This window comes from Protopterus annectens, chromosome 5.part0 (genome assembly GCF_019279795.1).
Source record: "Protopterus annectens isolate FY-2018-M chromosome 5.part0, PAN1.0, whole genome shotgun sequence".
NCBI classification, from domain to species: Eukaryota; Metazoa; Chordata; order Ceratodontiformes; family Protopteridae; genus Protopterus; species Protopterus annectens.
The window spans coordinates 1,724,445,495-1,724,471,184 of record NC_056735.1 but is presented as its reverse complement, the minus strand read 5'-3'; the positions used below and the strand labels follow the sequence as shown (position 1 = coordinate 1,724,471,184).

At 36.3% G+C, this 25,690-nt stretch overlaps 1 protein-coding gene across 5 annotated transcripts in view; it reads right to left on the bottom strand.

Annotated features, from left to right (window-relative positions):
* The window catches only part of STXBP5L (syntaxin binding protein 5L), a 4,174,867-nt gene that overhangs the window by 1,064,194 nt on the left and 3,084,983 nt on the right, over positions 1 to 25,690 (bottom strand). For all 5 annotated transcript variants that reach the window (XM_044071514.1, XM_044071515.1, XM_044071517.1 and 2 more), the window contains exon 13: positions 14,399 to 14,466. In XM_044071514.1, coding sequence (XP_043927449.1) covers positions 14,399 to 14,466 — 68 coding nt within the window. The remainder of the gene's footprint in view (positions 1 to 14,398; positions 14,467 to 25,690) is intronic.

Sequence of the window (25,690 nt, the reverse complement as noted above, 5' to 3'; positions counted from 1 at the left end):
TTATGGAATAGTATTTCATTGTATTTATTACTTGCGTCTTCTATTTTCTTATTATTATCTGTAGCAATTGAGTTTTTATTAGATTTAAGACATAATATTTGATTTTGGAGTTGATGTAACTCTGAGTTCCATTCTTTAATTTTATTTTTGCACTAGTTAATAGTTTTACCATATAGATAGGCCTTAAGAGAATTCCAAACCATAATTGTGTTTGCTTCAGGTTTATAATTAATCTCTAAGAAAAGCTGAAGTTCAGAAGTTATCCAAGATTTAACGTCTTTAATTTTTGTGATATATGAAGGAATCCTTGAAGTAATAACTGACTGAATTCCAAGTGTATTGTTAACAACAGGGAATTACGATCTGAAAAGGGACAAGGTTATATTGAAAAAAATCAAGATTTTAGAATAAAGATCTTGTGAGATATAAATTTTATCTATTCTAGTTTGGGTACCATGTCTATAGTCCTGGTGTGAGAATAGTAAAGAATTTGGTCCCAAAGCATTAAAGGTATCTTTTGATTTAAACATTTATGTCCATTTTTTCAACTGTTTGGCTGAGGACAATAGTCTAGGTGATTTCCTATTGGTAGTTTCTGTAATATCTGTGATACAATTGAAATCACCTCCTAGTATAATATTACCTTTAGAAGTAGTTGTACTAAAGTCTAAGTGTTTCTTAGCTAGTCCAACTCCCATACTCAGGAACCAGTATAAATTAACCATGGTCCAAATTCTATTATTAAACTTAAGTATAACTAAGGCCATGAGTCCATCATTATCTACATGTTTGTAAATGATTTGGGGATTTAAGAAAGTCTTTTTCCATAGAATTGTTATTCCTCTGGTCTTATTTTTATAAGAATATTGAGCAAGTATTGTGTATTCCTTAGGGTCCCACATAAATGTGTCATTTATTTTAAAATGTGTCTCTTGGAGAAAAACTACTTGGGCCTTAAGATACCTTGGTATGTTGGCTCTCTTATATGGGTTGTTTAAGCCATTAAATTTAAGGATATCAAAGTTAAATCCATATCAGAAATCTTTAAAGATAATAAATAATAAAGGAACTTGTATTAATAGAATCCTGTTTACATTATACTCTTCCTGAATAGACAATAGAATATCAATTGTTGTATTTCTATTTATCTCAATCCAAATAACTTTCCCCATGGATGATAAAAGTAAAACAATTGTGTCAGGCATTTCAAAACTAGAAAAACAGTTAAATAACAAAAAAATTGTATATTTCACTACACATGGAATGAGATACAGTCTTAGTCTAGCAAACAAAAGTAATTCTGCTAGACTACTTATCCCCACTATCAACCTTTGTTGGTTCGAGCCCATGAAAACAAAGTAAAAAAATGGAAAATATATTATAAATTAAGAGGGAAAATAGCAGTGATAAACAGCTAATCAGATATTTGTTCCAGTTAGGTTTTAGAGATGAGTTACATACACTATTATTAGAAACATTAAACATTTATACAGTAATTATTCACTAAGGAAGCAACAGACATATTAGGATATATATAATCTGAATTTAGTGCTTAATAGACTAAGGAAACATTAGCTTTATTAACAATCTAAATGATTACCCGAAATACCTAATCATGTCATCTGTATTAGTTCTAATAAAAACTTTAAAATGGCAGAACAAATCAAAGAATCATTTAGCATTTGCATTTACTTGCCCTCTGAATAAATCTCATCATGACAAACTCCCACTAAATAAAAAACTTCATGAGAATTGGGTCTTTGCCCATAGTGAGTGTGTATCATTCCCAAAGGATGTTAACATAGATTTTTAGAAATATTCCATATGACATATTTGTCCTTAATTAACCCTAAACGTTTGGAATAGCAGATATTTAAATAACTGACTAAAATCAATAATAATTAACTGGTATCAGTTAAAATGACAACAATTAGTAAAACACATTATTTATATAAAACTTGCTATGGATAACAGGTCTTAAAAGTGAATGACTCAAAGACAACATTAAGATAGAGATAGCTATAAATATCTACCATAGTAATAGGGTAATACTGAAACTTATAACTTATTTGTTGTGTTATCACAAGTCATAGATATTACTGAGCTCTTTCCCTGTCATAAAGTGCTAATATACTAAAAGACATGACTTTATAATAACTGAAAACATGACATCTGATGTATAAATAATATCTAGGATACAATAAGGAAATCACCATATTAAATGCAAAGTAATTATAGTTCAATCAAAATTATTCATGCATATATTTGTTAGGATTTAGTATGGTGTTTGAGTATCCTTACAGTTATTACCATTAGTCATAAGCATTTCCTGTAAATGTATAAGCCTATACTAAACACTTGCTAACTTTTCCATTATCAGGGCAACACTTTCAACGTGATTGTTCAGCTGAAATCCAGTACCTTAACATGTCTGCTAACCAGATATGTGTAAAAATTATTTGTCTTAATAATTTGTAAAAAAAAATGAAGTTATCTTTGTAAATTTTACACACACCTGGTTAACAGATGTGCTAAGCTACTGGATTTCAACTGAACGATTGTGTTGAAAGTGCTGGACAGATAAGTAATGAACAGAGAAATGAAAAAATAAATGCAGCAAATGTGGAAAATGTAGGCTTTTATTTATTTTTTTTTTGTTAAGAGTGTCATAACACCCTTATATTTGCCCTACCAGAAATGAAAATGAACTATCTCCCTGTAAAGTGTCTTACTGTAACCATGCTGCATGCAGTCCACAACTCATGAGCCGACTGGCTATCACAGAAAACACCTCCATGCCAAGCCTTTGTCACTCCCTTCCCACATTCATCTCGCTGGGCTGTTTTGCAAATAACAGTAAGAATCATACAAAAATGTAAGAAAATAAGGGACACTTACCAAAAAAATATTATTACTGTAAAGTTGAGCCATTGACACATTGAGAGAATGCTTGAAAATCTTGCCTTGTACATGACATAATCTTATTTTTAACGTTCAATAATTTCCTTGTGTGGTTGCTGAGCTCCAAATGCATTGTATTTTCATGTCTTTAAGAAGCTGCTGTAAACATGTGTTAAATGGATATTATTTTAAAAAAGATGTGACTTCTACATTTTCTGCACACATGTTAAGGTGAACACCTAAAAGATGAGCAGCTAAAAGACATGAAAATAGACTAATTTCAGAGTTCAGCAACCGCATTTAAAGTGTTGGCCTCATAACGGAAAAGTACTGAAAGTTATTTATAAATATCTATTTATAAGAAACTCCAGAAATAGTGGCTATAATTAACTGTTTACAAGAAAAAAATAACATTCCTGTATATATTTTATCACAAAATATAGTCACTTGTTATAAAAAGGAACCATGAATATGTTTGCAGACATTATAACTCATAATTCTTGTAAAAGAAGCCTACTATGCTATATTTAAGCAATAACTTCAACATGGTGTGGTATATTGAAGATTTACCCACAGTTGCTGTGGTTTAATTATGAGGGCGAAGCCTGAGTGATTAAACAAAAGCAACCGTGGGTAAATCTTCACTATACCACAACCACAGAGTCAGTTATTGCTATTATACAATGACATTATTTAAGAAAAAAACGCTTACTTTTTTAAAATAATGTCTTTGTATAACAGCAGATTACTGTTCTTCTGCCGGTTGTGGTATACTGCTTCTTCATTTTGATGTACTGTGCATGCGTATGGGACTTGCGTTCCCACGCATACCCAGCACATCAATGCTTTGAAACTGAAGCAAATGAGAAAAAAAAGTCTCTGTTGCTCCGTTTTCTCTCTTTTTTTTTTTTAAATTGCAAAAAAAAAAAAAAAAAAAAAAAAGGTTTTGGGGCACTTTATACTAATAGAAAAAAGCCCAGGCGACCGGTTCTTTTTCCATTGGTATATCGTGGGATTTACAATGGGCACGCTTGTTGGCTGGGCCAATCAGGGTGCAGGTTTTCGAATAGTAATAGGGAGTCATTGTATAATAACCAATGAGAGACTTGACATTCACAGTTAGGCTTGTATATACACATTAGATGTAATGTAATCTGATCTGCATACATAGACTGCATGATATCATGTGCTAAGTAAGAAAGCTTTACTTTTTAGATTTCAAACTGACATTTTCCTGCCCAGCACACTACAGAGTACAGTTTCCTGACCTCACTTTAACTGTGTCACAAAGTCTGCTTATTTATAGCAACAAATTCAAAGTTTAACTGTCAGATACTTCCAAACAGTAAAATAACATTCAATGCCAATGAGAGAGAAAACAGTACTTTAACATTAAACTCTACAGGAAACATAACTTGCAACCATTTAAAAACCTTGTGTCATAAAACATACAAGCATATAACTGTCAGAGAGTCCCAATTTATGTCAAAAGCAGTAAACAGTTTTTTGTTCACAGTGGTACCAATATCTATTCTGAAATAATCAGAAATTATAAATATTAAAAAAAAGTTAATATATACTAAATCATAGATATGCCCTGTTATCCCATGTATCCAAAACAATTTTGATAAATAATCTAAGTAGTGACTATGCCTGTGTAATAACTCAGAAGAACATTTAGCAGGGCAAAGGGCTATATATTATTTGAAATAAAGCATATCATCCTAAGGTCATAAAAGCAAAGATAGCTTACTGTTCAATTATATCACTCAATAAAACCAGTAATATTATATTAATATACTAAAAGCATAAACAGTTATTTAATTTGTATATGAAAAAAAGTATAGAAATAAAAAAGCAAAATGAGAAAGAAAAGCAATAAGAAACATATTGTCATGACATACCTTACTTGAAGATTTAGCAAGTATAAAACAAATTAAAGTCAAGTTGCAGTAGACGCTTTGAGAGATTTAGTGGGAACAGCAATCTTTGACTCAGTTTTTTTTTCTTTTCAACATCACTCCAAGAAGATTTATCAGTAACTCTCTTCAGAGATGCAAATGTCCATTCCATATCTTCAAGTAAAGAAATAATGCTATTGTTTTTAATAAAGGCAGTGGCTTCCTCTAGGGCATTAAATGATCTAATTTCATTCTGATATAGAATTGTCATTCTGGCAGGAAAGACAATCTGAGTTTTGATGTTATTATTTTGATGTTATTCTGCTTTAACCGTTGTATTAATGGCCAAGCTTGTTTCCTCTGTTCCAAAACCCTGGTAGAATAGTCATTACCAAACCTAATTGGGTTTTGATTAAATTTTAATGGACTTTTCCTCCAGGCAGATTTTAGGACCAACTCCTTGTCCAAATAAGATATTTTATGACTATTAATCTGGGAGAAGTAGAGGAGGATGTTGAGACTGGCTTTCCTAAAGCTCTATGAGCACTTTCAATACCAAAGGACAGACCATCCTTTAAATCTAAAATCTCTGGAATCCAGGTATTCAGGAAAGAAATGATATATTCTCCTTCAGCTCTCTCAGGGATGCCAAAAATCCTTATATTTGACCTTCTTTCCCTGTTTTCCAGGTCATCCACTTTACTGAGAAGCCAAATGTTTTCTTTGATGAGAAAATCTTTCTGGCTTTCTTCTTGTTTCAGTCTTCCATCAAGATCATTCAGGGATGCTTCAAACTATGTTATTCTGGATTGATGCTGCTGTATAAGTTCCTTGAGAGAATCTGTTTCTGACAATTTTCCTTGAGGTTTTGTAAATTCTCCTTAAAATCATCCATTTTTTAGTGAAAGTTCTTGCAGAGCAGATGTCACAAGCTGCATTTCTTTTTTTAAAGCCATGTCAGAATGAGAAGTCTTCAAAGTGCTCATCTCCACAAATGATATATTCTTCTTTATAATCTGACAGTAAAAAACTTTCCTAAGTTCACCAAAGTTACTAATAATATAGTTTATACTTTCATCTATCAATTCTAAGTATTTTTGCTAAAATAAAATAAGTTATTTCCTGTGTTTTATATTAGTTTAATGGAGCTCTGAACAACTGTTGCTATCAGTCAGCCATCTTGGCTCTGCCCCCCATTGGTCTGATTTTTTGATAGACTTAGTATTGTCATTTTAAAACCTATATTGTCTGTAAACATCTAACTAGTGCAGAAATGTTTCTCCCCTGTTTTGAAAGGAGGGGAAAAGGGTAGGGAGGTTCATAGTCTTATTTAAATACATTTCAATAACCACCTTAGGCAGGAAGAATGGGTTAGTTCTGAGGAAAACCCTATATTTATGCAAAAACAAAAAGGTAAGAGAAACCATTAGTGCTTGCAGTTTAGAAACCCTTTTAGCAGAAAAACCACCTACAGTAAAGTCTTCCAAGTTGGAAACATGAGGAAGAAAAGGAGTTAGCTTAAAACTAGAAAAGGTTAGTTTTCCCAAAAGAACAATTCAGGTCCTAAGGGAGAGAGATAGACTTCCCTGCTGGCCTGAGGTGAAGGACACCCTTTAAAAACTGTTTCACTTGAAAACATGAAGACAAAGGAGGATCAACAAGAAAGCAGGTAGAAATGGCTGACAATGAGCTTTAACAGAAGCCTGAATTAAGTAGTGCACATTACTGTCAAGTATATCCGCTGGATAAGGGTCCTGATCTTTTTCTTGACATCAAATAAAAAGCCTCTTCCATTTTGAAATGTAAGTTTTTTTTAATATCAGGCTTTCTAGCCACCTGTAGAACATGCAGCAAGTCCTGAGAAAAAAGATACCCTATAAGAAATCAAAAGCATACTGAAGATACCCCATAAGAAATCAAAAGCATATTGTTCAAAGAGTTAGATCTAAAGCCTCTAGGTTTGTATGAATGATAGTCCATCTGCTGTGTGAGCAAGTCCATTCTTTGAGATAACTTGTGATGTCTATCCAGGACCAAATAAAACAGAAGGAAGAGCAGCAATGTCTGGGCCAAAAGGTAGTCACCAAAGCTGGAATACAGGATCTGAATTACCTGGACATAGTAAGGCCTTATTAAGTTTAATTCTGGTGGCTGCCAAAACAGAAATTACTAGAAAATGGAAACCAACTGTATATGAAGCAGTGAATATTGTAACAGAGATAAAATAACTTAGGTGGGATCTTTAGAAAAGGGGAGGAGCAATTACATAGCAACAATGGAAATTGTGGGAACAATACATGCAAAATAATGTTTTGGAGGAAGATTGAGGTTTAATGGAAGGCAGGAACTGATCAATTTATGTTATGCTGGATTGATGATAATTGTATAAAACAATATATGTGATATATAATGTTTGAAACTGTGAACATGTTAACATTGTTTGTTTTCTTTTACACAAATGTATGTTTGCCTATGTCTTAGGTGATAATAGGGAGTCACCAGGAAGTTCGCTGCTCAGTACTTCCTGATTTTGAGAAGAGGCTAGGGAATTAGAAGGAGGAGAATATGTGTAGGAATGTCCCCTTCCAGGAAAAAGATGGTATCCACTTTCCAATCTCCTGGGCATGGGGCTTTACAGCCTGAGCTATCTGATCTGGGTGGAGGCAAAAAGATCTATCTAAGGAGTACCCCACCGATGAGCAATCTGAAGGAAGATTACTTTGTTTAACAGCCATTCATGAGGATCTGCCTGGGCACTTACTTAAGTAATCTACCATCGAATTGTAAAGTGAGGGAATGCAAACTGCAAGGATAGGTTGTCCTGTATGGCTATGCCCTAAGCAGTTATTGCAAGTTTGCAGAGGTTTTAGGATCTTGTTTTCTTATGTACCACATAACTGCGATACTGTCTGTAAATACTCAGAGAGGACCTGGAGACCAGAAGTGATGCAGGGATTGTAAGGTCAGAATTACAGCCTTCATTTACCTGATATTTATGTGATCTTTCCTGTCCTTTTTGGACCAAACACCAAGGACCTTTACAGTCACAGAGTAACCTCCACAAGCCAGGTCTGAAGCATCTATGTAAAAGTCTTGATAAAGGGAAGGATCAGGAAAAGGCTCTAAAGGATTGAGTGATATCTGGTTGATCCTCCAATGCATCTCCCTCTTGATGAATAGCAAGAGATGAACTGGGAAGTTCAGAGGGTGTCAATTATGAAAAAGAGTAACTTTCCTCAATAGGGATACTTATCTGCCCTAGGCAAATGAAACTGTCCATGATCGTATGTCTGGCAGACTGAAAGAGAAAAGTGGGTTCAGTGTTCAAGCTGGTGGCGAGGAAGCTCTGAGGAACATCTTGCCCATCCATTCCTTATACATCTTCTAGCCTTGGTCGTACATCAGATGTATGATTTGATAGGAAGAAGCCTGGACTTGCTATCCTGGCCAGACATTCAGCTATCCTAGGAGGGATACCCAAACTCTTAGTAATACTGCAACAGTGATCATAGGAAGGGCATCAATGGTTATTGCAAAGCACTCTTAACACAAATATTTGTAAGCACCTTTATTAAATTATCACTTAACACATAGGCACACATGCATTAACTGAAAAGAAAACAAATCATATTACATTTTTTTGCCATCTATGTACTTATCTAATAGCTTTTCTTTCCTTCTTTCTTGCAATTATCATCAGTCCAGCACTACATAAATTCCTGAATTCCTGCCTTCCGTTAATCTTCACTACTCCTCCTCCTGAACATTATTCTGCAGGTACCATTCCCACAATTTCCATTTATTTCTGTGTAATTTGCTCCTCATTCCCTTTTCCAATCTTCCAGTTCTTTTATCTCTGTTATAATATTCAACTTCAAATACAGTTGGTTTCAATTCTGATTTCCACTTTCAAGTAACTGCTTTTCTGGTAGCCAGTAGAACTAAGCCTAACAAAGCATGTTCAGATCCTGTGTCCCAGCTCAAAAAACTCATGTCTTTAGTTACAGCCATTTGCTCACCCAATATTTCTGACAGAGTACTTTGTAGGGAATTTTTAAAAATTACCAACTAAGCACACTCCACAAGCACATTCCTAGTTACCTCATTCTCTCCCATCATACCTCCAACATTTGCTTCTGTCCGAGGAAAAACTCTTTATAGTCTGCTTGGGATATAAAAATACCGGGTCTTATTGGAACATCGAATGTTTAACAGTTCGAATCACTAAAGGTCAACCCTTAGTGATCAAACTGTGAAAACATTGAATGTCCTAAAAAAAAATTAAAACAAACAAAAAAAAAAACTAAATGGTGTAGGCAGGGAGGCAAGCCCCACTGCACCACCCACGTGGGGCTGCACCCCCCCCACACCCCCCGCTACTTAAATATACCAACTCCGAGGTCACACTACATTGAAGTAAATGGAAATCTCCCCTTACGGAGATTTTCGTTTACTTCAACGTCCTGCAGTTTCGCTATTCACGTGCCACCAATGTCAGATTTGACATTGTCAGCTTTCGAGTACTCAATATAGACCCACAAATACCTATGCAAACACCTCCAAGCAAAGATCCTAAACCTTCTGTTGCATACTTGAGAGCTATACATATGCCCTCCCATCATTCTTTTGTAAACTGCTTCCCCAATCTCTTTTCCCAGTCTTTTCTAAACTCTTCTAATTGATTCTCATAGATAGCATGTAATATTTTATATGACCTACTAATTATATCCTTTTTTACAGCAGCTTCTGTCCTAGAATCAACTAAAAACCCCACCAGAGCAGGTCTTTCACTTTGGAGTCTCCTATCCATTTCCCTTTGCCTATACTCTGATATTAATCCCTGGTAGGAAAGGCAGTCTCTAACCTGCAGTCCAAATGTCTTATTGGCCTAATCCCATTCTATTACATTTCCCTCTCTAGTTATTTGCCCCAATACATTGATTCCTTTGTCAGGTTTCTTCAGCAAATTCCAGCCCATCTTGCTTATTTTCTGTACCCCTACCTGCAGTCCCTACTGGCAAAATCTCATTTGCCATTTTTGTGTCGGCTTAGATCTTAGAATACTTTCTGCTACTTTATGACTATAATGTTATATATAGTTATTATTCTCCTTAAGGATCTACTTCCAAAATCCCAGTCTCTCTTTATTTCTTGAACTCCCCCCTTGCTTCACTACCATCCTTTTCCATCTTGAATTATAAACTCCTGCTTGTGTTATGTACATAAGCTTTAACTGTGTAGCTCTATAATACTCATTCAAATCAGGTACTGCTAAACCACCTTTTACTAATGGAAGGATCAAGGTTTCCCACTTAATTCTTGTCTTATTCCCCTCCAAGATACATTCCTTCAGTCATTTATTAATTATTGTTTCTGGTTGATAAAAACATGTCTAGCCCATATATAAAATTCCTGGATCTGCTCCCATGTATTCAGCACATCGGGCAATGAGCACCTTACAGCGCACGTATCCGTAGCAGGTACAGGTTATACAGGATCGGGTTGCTAGCCCAAGGCCCAACCCTCCTCGGAGGGTGCACCACACACACACACACACACACACACACACACACACACACACACACACACACACACACACACACACACACAGTCACATCCATACCCAATTTAGACTGTCCAATCCTCGTAAAGCATGTCTTTGGAATGTGGGAAGAAACAGGAGCTCCCAGAGGAAACCCACACAAATGCATGGAGGACATGCAGACTCCACACAGAAGGCACCCCAGCTAATAATTGAACCAGAGACAATTTTGCTGTGAGACAATAGTGCTAACCACTACACCAATGCGCCATCCCATATATAAAATTAAAGGACTAAAAGCATTTTCATTGCTTGTATCTTACTATCTATATCCATAAACAGGAGCTTCCAGTTTTTTTAGTTTTTGCAAAGTCTTTTGTTTAGCCTCTTCCACACATCCTTAGCTGCTAGAATTGAAGCCTTTTTAATCCATAATCCTAAATACTTTGTCTTATCTTGTCCCCATAAATATGGGTATCACTGAGTCAATGTTTGTGGGTATATAATTTACAGCTATAGACTTTGTTTTATCTTCATTTATTTTATATCTTGAAAAGAACCACAATAGTCTGAAATGTTCTACAACACAGAGATGTCCTTTTCTGGAAGTATCAGGTACAAATAATGCCATCAGCAAATAAAGCTACATTTTCTTGATTATCATACCCATTTTATTCTTGCATTTCTGAGTCCCTTATTTTACTTGATGGTGGCTCCAAATATAAAGCACATAACAAAGGGGACAGAGGACACCCTACCTGGTTCCTCTGTTCAAAAAGTGCTTATCAGAGAGAAACCCTCCCGTTTAATTCTTCCCTCCAGTGTTTCACCTATCTTCCTAATTAACCTTAACCAGATAATGCAAATGTTTCTATTGTCCTACTCATAAAATCCCAGCTTACTCTGTTGAATGCTTCCTGTGCATTAAGACTTAACAGCAACATTAGTTTCTTACATTCTGCTTCCCTCTCGATCATCATTTTTGTATTAATGTTGTCAAATGCTTACCTCCCCTCCACAAAACCAGGGTGATGGATATCAATATGTTTTGGCAAAATCTTTGACATTCTCTTAACTAGTATAGACATAAACATTTTATAACCATAGGATCATAGGAGATTACCTGGCTATCAACCCAGAGGTCATTTTAAGCCTAGCCGTTTTATCCCAATGTAATAACATAAAAATGCTAGTCAATATCTAAGATTGTACTTAGTGATGACTGCCCATGTCCAGGAAGATTATGGGCTCTATCCCCATTACGAATTTATGGTGCCCCATCCACTTGTCCAGGTTCCTCGTGAACAGTGTCATAGAGGTGCTCTGTTTCACATGAATTGGTAGCCTGTTCCAAAGGCGTGGCAGTCACTGACAGATAAATCTGTCCCTCCACCATATCCTATTTAAGTCGCACTAGTCACATTTGATTTATGGATATGCAGCAAGTTCATTAGGTTTGGGTCTTGGATTGCTCTGCAGGCCAAGCATAAGTCTCACCTAAGAAGTCTACATGATATGGGCTATAGTGACAGGGACTTAGGTCGGTCAGTGTAAGGCACATGCTGGAGCCTCTTGATCTTCTTTGTTAGAAATGTCTGAGGTTTTTCTAATTGCTGCAAGTGCTTAGTATGGTACATGCCAAACAGGGTGTTATACTCAATTATGGGCCAGATACGTGCCAAGTATAGGGGGGTTATAACTTCTTTTGAGGCTATGCCTTTACTAATCAAGTGTGCTGTGTAGAAAGCTTTCCTTACTACAGTAAACAGTTGATGGTCAAAGTTAAGGTCACAGTCAACTTGTGATCCCAGGTCCCTTACCACTTCATGGGTACTTGGGTATTGTTGTTGATTTGATAGTATGAAGGGACATTGTTTGTGCCAAAGGGAATGATGATGCATTTCTCTGCATTCAGTTTGAGACCATGACTAATACACACCAGTCGTTGGTCTGTGTGAGACCCTCCTGGAGTATACTGACATCATTCATGGATTCAGTGATTGCACCTAGTTTGCAGTCATCTGCAAACTTGGTCAGCCACAGCCCCTTAGTTTTGACCTGAATTTTGAGAAATAAATCCCAAACAGTAGGTCACCCAGCACTGACCCCTGTGGCATTCCACTGGTAACAGGTCTGCTGGTTGATGTGGAGTCACCAACTTTGATAGTGCGTGCAATGTCTGGTTTGTGAGGCAGTTGGCAACCCATCTTACAATGAAGGGGTTTACATTCAGTTTGCTAAGTTTATTGGTATTTCCTAAATGTGTGATTGTGTTGAAAGCCTTTGCTAGATTGAGGTATGCTGTGTGCACAGATTTTCCCATGCCACTGGCCTTAGTCATATTTTCAAAGAATTGCACCAGATTTAACAGACAGGATCTACCCTTCACGAAGCTGAATTGGGTAGGATCTAGAGTTTGGAGGTCACCTATGTCTTTATTTATGAGGTCCATAATGATGTCTTCCATGGCCTTACAAATAAGGCTCAAAAGGCTTATGGGTCTTTAATTCCCCAGGCCTGTTTCTAGGCTACCTTTGTGCAGGGGACTAACTGTCACTGTTCTCCATTCCGCAGGAACAAAGCCTGTGGTTAGGCTATGATTGAAAAGGGTACTTAGTGGTGATGCTAGTTCATATTTTAGCTTGTTTAGAAGACAACATATGATGCTGTCTGGTCCCATAGAGGCTGTGTTTTTTGCCTTGGACAAGGGTTTGAAGACCTGGTCTTCAGATATGTCAGGTGGAGGGAAGTTTGGGGGAAGGTTTGTTGTACGTTAGGAGAGGATGAGGGAGTGAGATTTTTCACCAATCCTATCCACTAGCAGGTTTGCTATCTCTGCAGAGTAAATGTGTGTGTGATACCATTGGCCACTAGTTCTGCACATGCTTGGGTCTTAGCATTTAGTTTACGTACATAGCTGTAAAAGCCTTATGGTTATGGCTGTACTTGCTAAGTTTCTCTCAAAGGAACCCTTGGAGGACTTGACAAGTTGTCCTATTTGCGTGTTCAGACTGAGGAGGGTGCTTTTCCACTGTTTGAGCCTTGCATTTGTTTTCTTGGACAGCCACTTTTTGTGTTTATTGTAAAGTTTGTTGATGCTGGATGTCCACAATGGCAGCTTGTTTTTACTCGAGGCTCTGGCTTTGATTCGTTTTGGTACAGCCGAGTTTATACACTTATGCAAGTGATAATACAGGGCTTTAGTGTAATTAGTGGTTTAAATTTGAAATAGGTATGTATGAAGCTGGGTCTGATGGGTCTTTACCGTCCTTAGGATATACAGCCACCACAGCTTTCTTCCAAGATGCCGGTGCTTCCACTCCTTTTACAATGCTGGCCCTACATCTATCTGCACCTGTAGCATAACGTACATATCTATCTTGCCTTTGCTGTACTACTTTGTTAACGTTGAATTAACTGTCCATGAATTATCCATATCATAGGTCTTAATGTCAGATTTTATGCAGTCACTGAATAATCTCTATCAAAAGAGGGCATTTTTTAATTATTAAAGATCATAACTGATTTTCAGGAATGGATGCAATTTTGGCTCAAAACCTCCTAAATTCATTTTTAATGGTGGATTATATTCAACAAATAATGACATTCAATGCACTTATAATTGCTTTTTGCCTCAGAAAATGCACACTAGTTTATATTATCTTATTGTTTAATTTGCCAAGTCATTTTAACAAATTATTAGAAAGTGTCCCTGACTGACATTATTGTCCCTGCTTACTTTTGTCTTTATCCCTGAGTCTGGAGGTAAGATGTTGAAAGCAGTACCACAGATACAGAAAAATGTATCTAACCCAGTGTTCATCGTACTTATCTCAACAACATAAAGTCTACATGCATACTTTTAGCATTTAAAAACATGTCCTTTTAAATGCTGTTTACATTTAAACTAGACTTTCTTAACAGGTAAATCTTCTAGTACTAGTACATTCTGCAGGCACATTATCACAATACATCTGTTATCAATAAATGGCTACAAGGCATGATTAGCTTTAACAAGTCTTAATGGATCAATGGCAGTGTGTATCTTACTCACCCAGTAATAATAATTTCTGGGTATGTTTGTGTTCCCAAGTTCCAGGTTCCTCCTGTTACTGGCCATTCCTAGACAAATAGAACAAAGCAGTGTATTAAGCAGTTTACTTTCACAAAAGCAAATTAAGTACTGTATGTGTGGAAATATAAAATTGAATTTTATAAAATAACATTTTGTATATCTGCAAGTACCTAGGGCTGCTACTCTACTTTGTGTCCACTGAGTTACAGGACAGAGTCCAGCTCCTGCACAACCCCAACAATATATGGCAGGTATTGGAAAATGAATGAATGATAACTGCTAAATGCAAGGGAGGATAAGTACTTTAGGGTGGCAGCAACTAGAGGCAGGATATCCCATTTATACTCACAAAAGCTATTTGTGGGTATATTTTAGGGTATACAGACAGGAGTTGTATTCAGCCACAGTAAAGAAAATATAAAACTAATAAGCTTTACAGAAATAGCCTAATTACTGTCACCCAAGTATCTGCGGTGGTGGTGCTGCGGTAGCGTTGTTGCCTCACAGTAAGACGTTGTCCTGTTTGATTCTCAGCTAGAGTGTCTTCTGTGTGGAGACATGCATGAATGGGCGTACCTTCATTGAAGGTTGCATGTCAGGGCCGGCAACTCGGCTCGTAAAAATGTACTGCCAATCATTAGCGGACCGGAGTTCCACTGTGGCAACCCTTAACTGGGAAAAGCCGAAAGACACAACAACTGTCACCCAAGTATCAACATTCATGAAGTGGATGTCAATATGACAAGTGTATTACAGCCCATATATATCTGCATGCCATCTTGATTCACAAATTCACACAAGCTGGGGAAAAAAAACATTTTCCAGAAAATAAGTACTGTCAAGTTTAAGGCATAACATACATGAAATACTCAGTGCTTTTTATGAAAATGCACATCACATTTTCTCCTCCTGCTATCTGATTTCATGACCTTATTTGTGTTTTTTTTCAGCTCATAATGTCACAGTACCAAGCAACACTCAAAGGAATCAGCACCTATAAAAATCGATAGCGCATGTCTCATACATATTTCACAAAAGCCTTGGGAATTTTTTACTATACTCTGCATTGTAGCCTTAGATGATGACAGAATAGACCTTTCCATAACAGCAGGGAATTTTATATGAAGTTTAACCTTGTACATGCTACATTCTACAATAAAATAAGTTAACAATGTAAATATGTCTGAGACTACTCGAAAGAACATGAATGTAAAACTCAGTAGGAGTACAGAGGTAGCAAAGTATGGTGGTGCCACAGGGCTAGATACATGCCATATTCCTTCCTCATAAATAAATCTTGAATCTAATAAGGAATGCATCTTCTTCAGTATGCCACAGCAGAATATGATACACATATATTCCTTCAAAACTGCATATACAGAGGTATTTCATATGGGTAACAGCACCTAATATGGTTATAGAGTTAGAGCACTGTAGAATACAGAAGTTATTTATGTTTGTACAGAAAATGAAAACATGTAAGGCCACAATTGTATACAGATAGTGTTGCCTTACCAAGAAAGTCCCACTGCCCATCTTAGTAATGTCTACTAACTCTAACTAACCTTGCCTCTGTCCCTAACCTTAATCCTACCTTATAAAAACTCTTCCTGTAACACTACCACTACTCAAGCCAGCTTAGACACACACACACCACTAAATCTGTCCCCTAACCTAACAATAATCCCAACCCAAACCCGCAAACACCTACATAAACAACATTAAATTTATACCCTTACTGAGCCCTAACACCAACCCATACTTAAAAACACTAGCATAGACACTCCCACCCCTACTGCCACTCCACTTACCTCTTCTGGTAGCACAGAAGTTTAGCGATTAAAATGTACAGCGATTTGAATATTTTGAAAAAAGAAACGGCCTTGCAGTTTATCAAACAAATGCACATTCGATAAACTGCCGGAGAACCTTGACCATTAAACCCTAAGAACTACCATTTTAAGTACTGTGAGGTAGAATAAGATAGAAATAACAGAAGGAGGTTCTGAACTCAGAAGGTCATAAAACAAAAAGGTACAAAAGGAGGGAAGTGGGATAGACAGAAACTATTACTCAGGCGATTAATCCAAGAAGTGAGTTGTTCACATATCAACAGTTGCGAAAAGTGAGGTAGGCAAAAAAGAAGGATGTACAGATATTACTTACACAACAATATGCACATAAATGCATTCTCTCTCTATCATACACACACACACGCACACACATGCACACACACGCGCACACAAACACACACGCAAATACATGCACATACACATACCGTGTGTGCATGTGGGCACACACATATAGCAAGACAGATATATATATATATATATATATATATATATATATATATATATATATATATATATATATATATATATATATATAGACAGATGGATAGTTAAATAATACAAACATACAATATTATAAATATATTACCTGTCTATCGATTTTAATTATTTATGACACCTGTTAGCAATCCAAGTGGTGTGGTCCATGGACCATTTCTAGACATCACTGGGGCCAAGCATAGCAAGATAAAAGACAGTAACACAAAAGCAATAAAAATAGATAACATAAACATACACATAGGTAGAGTCTATTTAAAAGTGTAACAAGATAACAAAATTAGTTACATTCATAAAGTGCAAATGAAAAATGAAACAATAGTCACGAAGCAGACTCTACAAGAGTAACTTAATAACCAGATCTATAATATTTACAATGTGCAAATGAGAAAAATTAAAAAAAAAAAAACAGTTTTGCAACAAATTGATGAATTTGCATGTAAAAATGATTACAGCTGCATGCTAAGCAACCTGTGAGAATTATAAGATGGTTTGCGAGTATAGTTTACACCTCTGAAGTGCTTATATTTACTTTATTTTATTCATTTATTCTTTTTATTTCATTTAAATGTTTAACTTGGCACGACACTGATCAAACAATGATCAATTACACATTCAGACTGTACTTTCTTTTAGAAAAATAACTTCAAAAGAATTTTCTTTCATAAGGTACAATCTCAGATATTTTTTGAGAAACTGAACCTCTCTGATTTGCCTAATATAATAATGTAATTCTGAGATAGCTAGCTAGTGCTACATTGGAAAAAGCCTTTCACAGTTGGCTAGAGAACACAAGTTGTGAAGGAGGAGGGGGAAGTATTTTGCATAGAGTATTTCAAAAGTGAGAGTGTTGAGAAGAGATGTCATTGACGAAATGGGGAGCTATTTTTGTTTTTTTGTAGTGCAATACAATGATGCTCTGTTATTAGTTAGATTAACCAATTTAAATTGTACTTTCTGCAGAGTCCATTAAAGAGGCGCTTTGAGAAATGCACAATAAATAACAAGGACTCTGCATTCAAGTCTAGGGAGAAACACATTTATAGTAGGAAACCATCTACCTTTTATACTGAGTAGGTTTGAAATTTTGAAAGACAGCTGTAGTTGGGTTAGAAGTTTATTAACTTGGGACTAGATATTTCTATGTACAACTTGGCCACAATTGTCTGGCAATCAGTGCAGAGGATTGAGGTTGTGAGAGTTGCTTCCTGCAATCATGGGTATAGGGTTTGACCCCTTCCACCTCCATCTGCCTACTGTGGGATTCTGAGCTAGTCAGTTAGCCACATAGTGTACCCAGACTACCCTTGAAAAGGGACACTTGCGTGGTTAACAAATAGATTATATACATACACAATTTGTATGGAATCGTCTGGCAGTTGGCTTAGATGATTAAGGAGCTGAGCTGATTCCTGTGGTCCAGAGGTGCAAGGTTTGATTCTTTCAGCCTCCATTGCCTAACTGACTCTAAGCAAGTCATTTAACCAAACACCATTCTCAGCCTGAATGTGAAAAAGGTCTATGGAGATCAGTTCTCTACCCCAAAAAAGAAAACAAATGCAAATAAATAATTCTCAGGAGTTTTAATTGCTTCATCTACATATAGGGGTGTAATAAAAATATTTATTTTGATATTATTTATTACCACTGCACCTGCGTCATTAACAGTTTATGCATACTCTACATATGTCATCACTCACATAAAAAGTAACATGACTACATTTATGTAAAGCAGAAAATAAACAGTAAAAACAAATACACACACACACACACACACACACACACACACACACACACACGATGCAAAACAGCACAGTTTACCTAAAACAACCTTAATCTAAATCTACTGGGAAAACTCATCAAAAAATGAAAAAAGGAAATAGTCATGAAACATACACCACATTCAACACATACAACACACACTATACATATGCACACAAACCCTAAAAACATCCATAGCACTAAACATTTAAACAAAATAAAATACAATAAACACATTTAACCCACACCACCTCTGATCTCCAACAATATATCACCTCACCTTTACAATTTTGCTTTCTCTGACCTATTAAGCCATAAGAGTGTTTTTCACATTTTGAGACTTACATTTATTATTGCGTGTAATGTGGGATTTTTTCTCATGTTGTAGATCCTTTTTATAATAGGGGTCTATTCCAGGGGGTTATTTTTAAATTTTGCATAGTGTTTAGTTAAGAGGGGGACAGATGCATCTATGTACCTATTTATATGTGCAAAGAATTTGAAGATGGAGGATTCAGAATACAGATCCGGGTCATAAGGTTGCACAGGGATGCTGAAATTAACCAGGTCACCACTCAATTCTTTGAATACTGAGGTATTTGAAGATGTTTCCTGCTTCAGTTGTATGGAGACTGTATCTAATTTATAGTCTAATTTGACTAGATAGGAAGTTACAACTGGTGTAGAAAGTATAGTTGTGTAAGTGAACTTATAACAGTAGATGGCTGAATGATCACTGCTGCCGTAGCTTAAGCTATATGGGTTATATCCCACAAAGGATATAACAGCTGGTCAGTCTCTAAAGCTTCAGGGCACCATCTATGCCCTTAAAAGATTAGTCAGCATTAGCTGAACTGAACAAGTCAGGTTTGGGCACCAAGTTCTTCAGAGCTTTTATGCCAAGAGAAAGAGGGAGGCTAAGCATTGGAAGGACATTACTAGGAAAAGAAAAATACATGAGTACACCGTGGCAAAAAATAAAACTAAAAATAAGGAAGATCAAAAGAGGGGTCAACTGCCACATCAGTGATCATTCAAACATTTAATGTTATGGTAAGTTTACTTACACAACCATACTATATTCATAATTATGATCACTGCTGAAGTAACCTAAGCTATATGGGTAGATTAGCACATCTTAACAGAACTGGGAAGAAGGAGAAGTGTCCAGGAGCTCATGGAAAATGGTCCTAGCAAAGTTTGTCCTAGACCCAAAGAAGGAATCTAGTTTATAAAGCTTTGTTAAAGCATGCACAGAGGAATAAGTTGCTGCTTCTAGAATATTTCTAGAATCCAATTTTTTCCAAAAAGCTATAGATGAAGCCAAGGCCCTGGTAAAGTGGCTCTTGACCCTGTCTGGAATAGTTTTGTTGTAGTGAGGATAACAAAAAGTAATAGCCTGAAACAACTATTTGGAAATACTCTGTTTTGACTCAGTTGTTCCTTCTTATTTTCACAAGAAATGAGCAACTGATCCAAAAATCAGAAATATTTAGCTCTGTCAAGATAGTACCTGTGTTGTCTGTGGACATCTAAGAAATGGAGTATCCTTTCTCCCTCATTTATAGATTAATTAAAGAAAACAGGGAAACAGTTTGGCTTAACATAAACTCATACCATTTTAGGCATAAAAGAAGGATTGGTTCTCAAAGAAACCCTGTTACTGTGAAAAATGAAATAGGCTTGACTCATGAGAGCTAACAACTCAGATACCCTTCTTGCAGAGGTCAGAGCAATTAGTAAAACAGTTTTCCATATTAAGAAACTCAGGTCAGACAGATCAGCTGGTTCAAATGGAGCCAAGTGTTAGCTTCTCTAACACAAAGAGAAGATCCCAAGGAGGGACCACTGGTTTACCTGGATGCCTATTGTGCAAAACCCCTTTCAAAAAATGTTTACATGAGAATGCACGGAAAGAGAAGGATCTATGGGCAGACATACTAAATGGTCGATAAATGAACCTTGATGGAGGAGTAAGAAATGCCATTGGATAGCATCTCATACAAATATTGTAAAACCAGAGAACACCTAGACCTGAATGGGTGCTGATTATGCTGCTGGCACCAACTAGAAAACCTTTTCCATTTACTACTGATGGATTAAATCTTGGAAAACCCCCTGATTTAGTTTCCATTCATTTGGGTCTGCCCTTGCCCTACTCAACTTGTCTGCAACACAATTTTGCTTTGACGACATGTAGGATGCCTGTACTGTGAGGTTGCTCTGTGAAGTTATATCCCAAGCTAATATGGCTAGCATGCAAAGGAGGTATGACCTGGTTTCCCCCTTGCATGTTGATGTACCACAGGCTGTGGTACTATCTATAACAACTTGATGAGGTCCCAGGGACCAAAGATGATTCAGAGAGTGCTTTGATCAGGGTAAATATCCCTTTTATATGTATGTGCTTGTGTCTGCCCTTGATGTCCCCACATACCTTGTACTTCCATCTCTCCTGAAACTGGTCCCCAAGCAAAACCTGAGGCATCAGTCATGACTAACTGCTTTGGAGCAGAGAAGGGGAAGGGGAGACATGGATTTAGGGAAATTTGCTGTCTCCATCAAGTGACTTTTTTCTTGACTGACCCCAGCACTTTGATTTTAAAAGATACAGAATGTTGGGACTGGGACCAAAGAGATTTCAAACACCACTGTATCATTCTCCTGCAGAGTCTTGCCAGGAGTAAAATGAGAATCATAGATGCCATGAGACCCAAATCCTGAGGTATCCTTGCAATGACAGAAATTTGAGTGGAAATCCTTAGAAAGACATCTAGATATAGCTCTATTTTTCCTGTGGTAAAAAAAGCTCTTTTAACTGAGGTATCTGTCTGACACCCCTGGAACAGAATCCTGTATGAAAAACTCAAAAAAGATTTCTGAATGCTCTCTTGGAACCTGAACTTGTGTAAAAAGATCTCACACGCAAGTGAGAGATTCCTGACACTTTGAAAAATATTTGCAAACCTAAACAAGTCATCTATATATAGAAAAATGTGGACACCGTGTAGCCTGCAATGAGCTATAACTGGAGTCAAACACTTTCTGAACACTCTTGCTGCAATTGATAGTCCATAGGGTAAGGCAGGTAAATGATAACTTTAGGAAACACCAGGTCTGAATGAATACAGATATAATGATAAGCATCTTTTAAATCTAGTGTTTCCAGGAAACTTGAATGCAGAACAACAGCTAACAGGTTGTGAAGTGACAGCTTTTGAACTTGGGCACTATCACAAAATAGCTTAGGAAAGCAAGATCCAGAACTGGTCTCCAATAATTTTTTTTTTCTTTGGCACTAAAAATATCTATCCTTGAATAAAACCTGTGAATGAAGAACTGGTTTCATCTCTCCCTGGGACAGCAAGGGTTGAAGGACAGGGGAAATAAAGGAGTTTGGTCTGCTGGATGAGGAATTATCCACTGAAAAAGAGGCATTTCCTCCCACTGCCATATGTAACTTGATGAATGATCTTCAGGACCCATTTGTCTGAAACCATCAGCTGACATAGAGAAAAGTAGAGATTTGGAATTTTTGGAAGGGAAAACAGAATGCCAGGGTGAGAGGAGGGAACACGATATCTTAAACAGTCATTCTGATTTGTTGGACTTTCCTTGGTTTGGGGGGGGGGTTTCCTGAATTCTTTTTGCCCCCCCCCCCCATTTATTTTTAAAGGTCTGTTTACAAGTATTATGTTGAAATATTCAAATAAAATAATTGAATGGAAGGGGTTTTCCCCAAAGGAAACTTATCTGCCCACCAAAAGAACAGTACAAGCTGACGACTGATCCTCAAGGGCCTCACTGGAGTGTAATCTTTGGTGGCAGTAAAGCTCTGATGGGCTTAGAGCCCAAGCTTGCCTTTTAGTCAGGTATTCTCAGACTGCCCTGGCAGTCCGGATGCATGGAAGGTGCCTTGAAGCTCTGGAAGCTGGCTGAATGTTATATCCTTGGCAGGATATAACACATATAGCTAAGGCTACTGCAGAAGTGATCAATATGATTAACATTGCACAGTTAGACTATTTCCTCATCTCAAGTTTCTTATCAACTGTTTGTCTCTTTGCAAACATTCAATCAGTTTGTGCTGCATCCTGAACTGAATCCAATCTGCTCATCTCTCATCATACTTTCTATTACTCTGTGTATTCTTTTATCAGTCATCCTTTCCAGCACTTTCATGCATCTGTACTGCCCACTGGCACTATAATGCTTATGTTCCTAGATAGTGCATTAGCTGCAATTCAGGGTACCTAATTAAGCAGTAGCCTTCTTCTTCTTGTCAATTATACACTTCTGTCAATCATATATTTCTGTCTTTATTACATGTAGAAAACATGATGGACAATTATAACAAATGTAACTGCTTATTATTTAATGTCAGGGTGAAGTTCTCTTTTTATACACTGATTTCAAGTTTCCATCAGTATATAAAAAGAAGTATTTATGAAGACTCTGAAGAACATAATAAAGATGCTGAACAGGTAGAAGAATTAAAAGAAACTGTAGCAAGCTGTGATTTAGAAGATATGAAATCAGATGAAGTAACGACCAAAGAAATTGAGACAAAATTAAAAAAAGCTCATAAATGGAAAACTTCAGGCTCAGATGCAACAGCTAACTTGTGGCTAAAGCATTAACATCTTTACACAAAGATTTAGCCCTGAGTAAGAATTACTTATATGCACATCCTGAACAGACACAAATCTGGTGAGCATCACATAAAACAATACTCCTCCATTAGAGTGAAACTGCAACCATCCTAAGAACTAAAGATCAATAATTTGACTTCCGACAATATACAAACTGTACACTAAAACTGATGCAGACAGCTTGCAGTCATTTAGAAAAAAACTCAAATATGGCAATAGAAAGAAGGGTAACAAAAGAAAGTCAGATGGAACAAAGGACCATTTGTAGCTAAATAAAGCCATGATAAAGAATTGTAAAAAGGGGAAGAATTTAAGTATAACATGGGTAGATTACAAAAAAGCTTTTGACAGCATCCCAAATTCATGGATAAAGAAGTGCTTACAGATGCTTAACATGCACCCTACACTGAAAAGATATTATCCCAGGGATATAAATTTAAAGGATTTTCCAGAGTGATTCTTTTATCACCACTAGCATTTTGTCTTGTTCTAAATCCATTAAGCAGTGTACTTAACAGATAAGGTCATGGCTCCCAGAAAACAACCTTGCTTAAAGATTTTTATCGACTTTTTCTGAATTATTTAAAGCTGTACAGTTCATCGGATGAGGAGATGAAAGAACAACTACAAACAGTTAAAACCTTCTCAGAAGATATAAGAATGGCATTTGGTCTTGATAAATGTTTAAAAGCAACATTTAAAGCAGTAAAGCTGCAATACCAAGAAAACATCTATTAGGGACAGGAAGGAACTTGAGCAGAAGGGAGCATACACATATTTTGGGGCAGATGAAGGGTCAATAATAAAACAAACATATGCAAATAAAACTCAGTGAGGAATACTTCAAAAGACAAACTGATACTGAAAACTGCCTTGACATCTAGGAATAAAGTCAAAGCTATAAACCAATTTTCTCTTCCTTTTTAGCTTGCCATTGTGGTGTGATCAACTGGCCCCCCAAATTTTTAGATCAATTGGATAAGAAAACAAGAAAAATGTTCATGCTTATTAAATGATATATCAAAATCAATGTATACCAATATTATATACTCCTCATTCTGAAGTAGATATGGACCTCCTTGAAAATGATTGCATGTATAGATTTGTAATCATGGGACTGCATACATATCTGCTGACCCCATAAGATCTAAACATAGTTAAATTTTAAAACATAAGGGGAAGAAGTCTAAGATGACATATTTGCTTAATTTAGCAGAAGCATTTTGGTATCAAGCAGGAATGGAAATCAAACCAGAAGTAGACAAAAATCAGACAGCAACTAAATGTGCTAAAAAACAAAAGAAACAATACAAGGAGCATGATCAGATGAGAAGGAACAAAATGTGGATAATCCATAAATATAGTGGCAAGTACAGGATCTCCTGGTACAACCTTGTGTTGATTAAAATGTGACACTGGAATGGTTTAGGAGAGGTGAAATTAAACCAAGAGATGAGAGGCTAATAAAGGTGGCCCAGGATTGTGGACTACATACACGTTGGTTTACAAAACCCATTGAAAAGGTGGGAAAAACAACAGATGCAAATTCTGTAAAAAAAAAAAAAAAATGGAAACAGTCACACACCTTGTAAGTGGGTGTGATACACTCATGGCAGATGGCCTACATTTTGAAAGGCACAATAATGTGGCAAAACTGTTGCACTGGGGATTGTGCAAATACCACACTATAGAAGTAGCTGAGAAACACTGGAAACATGAACCACAAAGCATTATAGAGAATGATGAAGTGTATATCATATGAGATCACCCATTACAAACATTTTAGAAAACAGACGTGAAAAAAAAGAACAGATATAATAGTCCATGAAAAAAGACAAAAGCAGCATCACTGAAATTGCTAAACCCAGTTATTATACATTGTTTTATGTACAGAAAGAGACAAAACCATAACATATCAGAATTAGCAGGCAGAAATGGGAGCAATGTGGAGGAAAGATACTGACACAATTTCAATACTAGTAGGGCTAATAAAAAGAATTTACAGTCATACTTACATATGCTTCCAATACATGTAACCCCATTCTGTGCACATTGTGGGTCCTGAAAAGAGTGGTCTTGGCTAAATTAAAGACTTTAGCATTACTAATTTCATGAACTCTAATTGTTCCCTAATTTAAGAATGAAGTCCATTCCCATTATGGTATTAGAAACCCAAAAGACACAGAGAAATTAAACAGACACAAACATAATGCTCATCATAATTTCTATTTATTTTTCAATAAAAGATACTAAAAATTAATTACATCTGTTTTCTTCTTGGAGTTGTACTATATATGTGTTTTTGAGATGATTTTTATTAGCATGAATGATAGCTTTTAATGCTTTTGATTTTAAAATAAATGTGACTGATTTTGTGGGCTGATCAAGTTATAATAAATTAAAATATCTGTCTTGAATTACAAAGTCAATATCTGACTTTGGAAATATCTGAACATTTTATCACAATACATTCTTTGAAGAAACATTAAATACATGTAATAAATCTGTTT